At 40.4% G+C, this 6,000-nt stretch overlaps 1 protein-coding gene across 3 annotated transcripts in view; it reads right to left on the reverse strand.

Moving 5' to 3' along the window:
* The window catches only part of nsd1b (nuclear receptor binding SET domain protein 1b), a 21,843-nt gene extending 17,031 nt beyond the window's left edge, over positions 1–4,812 (reverse strand). The window contains exons 1-5 of one of the 3 annotated variants that reach the window (XM_017704311.2): positions 4,664–4,812; positions 4,384–4,566; positions 4,112–4,149; positions 2,738–3,464; positions 2,003–2,144 (exon numbers count right to left, since the gene is read on the reverse strand). In XM_017704311.2, coding sequence (XP_017559800.2) covers positions 2,003–2,144; positions 2,738–3,085 — 490 coding nt within the window. In that variant the 5' untranslated portion in view covers positions 3,086–3,464; positions 4,112–4,149; positions 4,384–4,566; positions 4,664–4,812. Of the gene's footprint in view, positions 1–2,002; positions 2,145–2,737; positions 3,465–4,003; positions 4,023–4,111; positions 4,150–4,383; positions 4,567–4,663 lie in introns of those variants that run through there. The other 2 variants (XM_017704312.2, XM_017704313.2) reach the window with 2 other exon arrangements.
* Positions 4,813–6,000: the final 1,188 nt, after the last annotated feature.

The following is a 6,000-nucleotide window of genomic DNA, read 5'->3' on the forward strand; positions in this document are numbered from 1 at the left end:
CCAATTGAGCAAGTACCTAAAATTTGCATATTAAATCCCTAACCATTTATAATTAGGATTTTAACTTGAACAAATTTCCTCCATTACCCAATATCTTACAAAGTATCACAGTGATTATTATATTCATATTATTTTAATTATTTTCTATTTTTGTTCCAGAAAATGAAACTTTGAAAAATACATAAAAAAACAGTAAACACTGTTTATGGTACCATGGTTATAATCACCACATGCTCTTGGATGTGCACACTGATCAGATGGCGAAGTGGAGCTTTTTAAAAATTTTATAACTCAATTTGATTTTTTATTCTAATATGACTTTGGTTAATGATAATCAGCTCACATATCTCTAGGATCAATAAGAACTAAAGTAAAAATAAGGATATTTTGCCTAATTTTCTATTTCTGCATAACAATAACAATAATTTTCTGCTTAGCTGAATATGATATGATTAAACTGAACACAACTGTATGTTATTTTAATAACACAGCCCTAACATGTGCCCAAAAGAATGTTATTAACCTGTTTTCATTTGTCACCGCATTAAATTCACTAGGTGTAATCTGGTCTCTCCATTGTGAACGTCCTGGCACCATTGCTTGTGAGCTGGCTTCATGCTGCCTCTCGGGTGTCCCTGGTACATCCTCTAATTAACATATTTTAGTATACTGAAATGTGATAGGTTCAAGCTCATTCATGATCAAATAAAACAAACTGCTACATAGCACCCCACAAATTGCTTTTTAAAGCTATACTTAGAAAGCTTTTTATACTTTTTCTTCTTGTTATTATCGCTCATTTTCAATTGTTCAATTCTTTTTGTAGTTTTGAATCAATTGCATTCATTATTTAGCTTTCAACTTATTCTTTTTTAATACAACTTCATTTGAATACTGCAAAGTGATGAAATAACATTACTGATAAACAATTGTCAATTTCACAGCAAGTGGTCTAAAATGCTAAAACCTGGAGGATCATGTTCAATCTGGCAACACAGTACAGGTTGCTCATCTTGTTTGTATGTGTCAAAGGTGACTGGAGATGGAGGGGAGCAGAAGAAATTCTACAGGCCTTTATAACCATCACCTTAAAAATATGAGGACCAACTTCTGTGGACAACTCTTGAACAGGTTAAGCAATTATTTTTAACATGATAAAGGTTTTTAAGCTGCTTAGTATGCACTAAACTTTACGCTATGTTAGTGTTTTCACCCAGTTCAGTTTCTTTCTGTGTGCTAGCCAGCATGCTCTCATTTATTGCCAGTAATAAACTCCTTTTCCCCTCTCCCTTCTAACACTGTATATGTCTATTATGTTTTGAGTTTTTATTGTTATCATCTGTACTGTGTCCTTGAGGTCTTGAAAGGCACTATTTGTACCTGATGCAAGACTCCATTTCTAACCATCTCTGATGTGCAAAGCTGGCTACTGCACGTTATGGGTGACAAGCTAGCATTCAGCTTGATAACATATCAGTTATTTGAATAGGTTTATTAATTTGGAACATTTGAATCAGAATATATTGAATATTTGTTACAGATCTTTCAATAAGAATTATTTTATGATTCATTTTTAGCTAAAATTTCATGACTGGGACAGACTACTTTAAGTTTTGCTTACTTCACAAGCCAGTGGCCTGTTATATAGTGTGGATAATTCATAACAAATGGATCCACAGAAACGATCCAAAAGTGCCTAGAATAAAATCTCATTACATGAACATGCATAACAGTTAAAAACCTTTTTCATATAAAGTTACCATTTGGAAACTTTGTTACTACAGTGACAGTGTTACAACTGTACTAGAATGTTTATTTTGAAATGTAATATTAGCTTAAAATGACTATTTTGGACATTGACATATTGGCTTTAAGTTTTTGAAATGTATTCTGATATAGATATTTTGGCAAACTGCAACTATGACAAACAGGTGGACAGTCAATGATGTTTTCTTGGTTACACTCTCTTTCATTACTGGAACAGAAGGAATCATTAACATACCTTTTATTCTGTGATAAGTTCCCAATACTGGATCAACTGTCACCCGACATGGCCACCATGGCCTACGGTTGAACTTGGCCCATATAACTTCACCTTCTAGGTACTTCACTGGAGGAAGAGGCTTTGCCTTTGGGCCACTGACCTGCCAGTAGACACCAGCCAGTGAGGTTAAAATAATTTGATAAAGGAAAATTCATACATGTAAGGTCATATGAAAGGTAATGTAAAACTTTACTAAAGGGTAAACACTGTTCTAAGAATGTTAACCAATAAGCTCTGAGATGTAAAATCTTCTTACTGCACCTTGTTACAGGTGGTTTGTAATGGTCTGTTGCATCTAATTCTATACTTGCTCTCCCTAATATAAATAATTAAGATAATCACATTAAGTATTATAGAATATCATTATTATGCAGCATACACATTTCAGGCACATATCACAGATCTGACTGAAACTCAACAGATCAACAGGAACATTAAATTTCAAAGATGTATTCATCTCTTAATACGTTGTCTCCAATCAATCAACTAGAAACACTGTGAGATGGTTGGAAAATATTTCTGCTGAAAAATGACAGAGCTTTGTTTCAATCAGTTAGTGTGTAACTCGTCCCTATCTTAAATATTATACAATTATAAATGTGTCCAACAAAATTAGACTTAGTCATGGCTTGCTTGATGGGTTTGGGTAGTATAATAACCATTTGTCACGAAAACCTTAGCAGGGTTACACACCGAAGAAGCTGGATTGCAGTCACCACCTGACTCTTCTACAAAGTTGTGATCTTGCTCCAGTGATGTGGAGGCCGTTGAACATTTGCCTTTGGATAGACAGGTCTCAACAGTGAATTTAACCTTTGGATCGGTCTTGCTAGTAGGGTCTTTTTTAGGGCTGCTACAAGGCTTTTCTAACGAAGACCTTGTTTCAGTGTCCATTTCCTCTTCTTCCTCCTCATCCTCAAACAAAATTGATTCAAAGTGTAGGCCATTTGCAAAAGGACTGGACGAATCAAGACTGAAGTCTGGACTGGGAGGGGACATGCAATTGTTGTCAGCTCTAGTATCAGGCAAAGTTGTGTCCATTTTTTGTGATTCTGTAAAAGAGCTGATGCTGTCAACTGGCTTACACTTACAACATAGAACCCCGTCCCACAGTCACATGGTAATCATTCTTATGGATCTTGAGGATCCCTGTCTGTGAAAACAGGTCCATGCAGTTCTCCACAAAGGTCAGGCACTGGAGTTTTCTCAAGTGACTGTAAGGTAGGCAGTGCTCTTTAGCTTTGTGCTTGTAGGCGGCAGTAGACCAGAAGACCGGCTTCTGTGCCTTTGATGGGCGAAGGTTCCCATGTGATGAGACAGGACTGTCAGTTGTTTTGGTATGCAGCAGACCTGTGCAGCTGTTTGGTGCTGCATGCCTCAGAAATGCCTAGGAGGCAGCTCATGCTGTCATGTCTCCAACCTGTGAAAGTGGGCACACACACAAACACACCTGTGAAAAATGACTTACCACATATATGAAACCTGAGCTAGTCTATATCGTAGTTCATCTTAAAATTCTACTTAAAAATGTATCAGTTTTCACAGAATCGTGATGAATGAGGAGGATGACAAATTGTGTAAGGTAGGAATCCTTTACAAAGTGGCATGCACGCACATACACACACACACACACACACACACACACACATACATATACATATATATATATATATATATATATATATATATATATATGTATGTATATGTATGTGTGTGTGTGTGTGTGTGTGTGTATATATACACACACATACACACATACATGCATACACACACACACACACAGTCGACAGTAGGTTTCCCATTCATCCCTGTAACCTATATCTATATCAAGGCCTGGATCGAATGTGAGAAGGTGCGAAGAGTAAGCCTGAGTCTAGTAAACATTCGCTGCTAATATCAATAGTGGACGTCCAGCAGGAGACGGCGTGCGTTTAAGAAGCTCACGCCGCCAGTAATAACCTGCTCTTGGCGAGCCGTCCTTGCCCTGGCACGGAAACACGGCGATGATGGTGAGAGGCGCACATATATGACACACTATGGTGGCCAGTGAAGGCGAGGCAAACTCACTCTCTGTCTGACTGTCATCTTTCTGAAGAAGCGGGAAGCTGAAATATGAAATAACAGCGGCGTGAGCCTTGTAATTTGAAACAGCCCACACAGGATTTTTCCTCATTACACGTTATAACGTCCTTCTCCCGGACTGACACCAACATCTAATTCACACACATGCACTCGCACACACGCACGCTGAGACTTCCACTGGTCAAACTTGTACACAACCTCCGCTATAATAAAGCGTGCAGAATGTGATGAGCGCTAAAATGCAAGCGAAATCTTACCATTCATGTGTCGCTCGTTGTCATCACTGCTGAAAACTCTTCGATTTCGTTCTCGAAATAGCCTTTTTTCCAGAATTGTGAAAGTGGATCAACAAATCCCAGCAGCAGCAGCACTAGGCCAAGAACCTGAGCCTCATATTCCTGCCACTTCAGGCTAGCTATCACTGTACCAGCGGCCCCTTTCTGAATAAATAAAACACACACACACACCAAACACATCCATTACACTCACAGAGGGGGGAAAACCGTCCCTCTTCACCACATTTCAGCGAAACGTTACCTCAACGTTGCGTCACGCCGGCTGTACTTTTTCAATTGAGGTGGATGATTCTTGTTTCCTTGCTGTCGACCTGCCCCTGGTTGTGTTTCTAGCCGTGGCTGTATGTCTATGAGCAGCCAATCGGCACGGCTACACTACCCACCCCCCCTCTGTGCTTGTGCTGCGGTAGCCCCCTCAACCCTCGGCTTCTCCACTTCATACTTCTCCACTCCCAGTAAAACTGCACATTTCCACACAAAACGCATTAACTCGGGTTAAAATAACACTAATGAAAGCGTCGAATAGCTGTTACACCTTTTAAAATGGTTTTGAGCTCAGTGAACTCATCAGAGCAGTCGGTTTTGCTGGCTCATATTACCTCACGACTCAATGGCAAAAAAATATATGGAGCTGAATTCAACTCAGCCTTTAGCATGAAGGGACGAGCCACCAAACTCGTTTGCTCGTCGCTATTTCACGCGGGATTCAGATCAGGTCTGCGAGGCTGTTGCCGCTTCAAAATGGAGTCTGCTGCTGAAACAGGCCACAAAGTGTTAAAATTTCGACTTGTAGTAGGTCTACATATTCGAGAAGTTGAATCTGCACTTGGTAAAAGCAGCGTTTCATGTTGAACACGAGCTGCAGAAACAGCAGTGGTCAACGCGGGCTGCTTTTCCAGTGCATGGCACCGCTGAGCAACATTAGTGAGTTTTGTGGGATTTCGAGTCTGTCCCATAAAGCTGCGTACGCAGGAATCACAATACAACCCCCGTCTCAAACGGTGGGATACGTTTTTATTGTAATGAGATCATGTGAACGAAATGGGGGACAGTGTGTATGGCTACCCGAGCGCTAAAAGCCACGCATCCCAGCTTTCAGCGATAATGTGTGGATGATTATTATTATTATTCTTTTATTATGGTTAGCACTCTGCCGGGTTTCTTCATGGGGAGGGGGAAATGGAGGGGACGGCACCATCTTAACAGTCTACCATGTTACTTCAAGACAGTCTGTCGACGGTTTGAGTAAAATAAGAGACCATTTTCCGACAGGAACGAGAAAAACGTCTCGTTTTTGTCCTACTCGATGTGTAATCTGCACTAAAACCCCACCACCTGGGAGTCTTTGAATGCCACCCTGACGTGTGGCAAGGAACGTTCTGCAGCACAGGACAGCACAGTTTCGCCCCATACGCCGATTCTGCCGTCAGTCTGCAGTGGGAAAGTGGTTTTCAGGGGCTCCTTGGCTCGGTTCGTTTTGTTTTACTGAGCCTTAACGGTAAACTCGCTTTCCAGAAATCTCGTGTTAAAATCCATAAATCCGTTTGAGGCGCGCGAGCACTGTGGGCCTGCAGCGCG

Source organism: Pygocentrus nattereri, chromosome 16 (assembly GCF_015220715.1).
Source record: "Pygocentrus nattereri isolate fPygNat1 chromosome 16, fPygNat1.pri, whole genome shotgun sequence".
Classification (NCBI taxonomy): domain Eukaryota; kingdom Metazoa; phylum Chordata; class Actinopteri; order Characiformes; family Serrasalmidae; genus Pygocentrus; species Pygocentrus nattereri.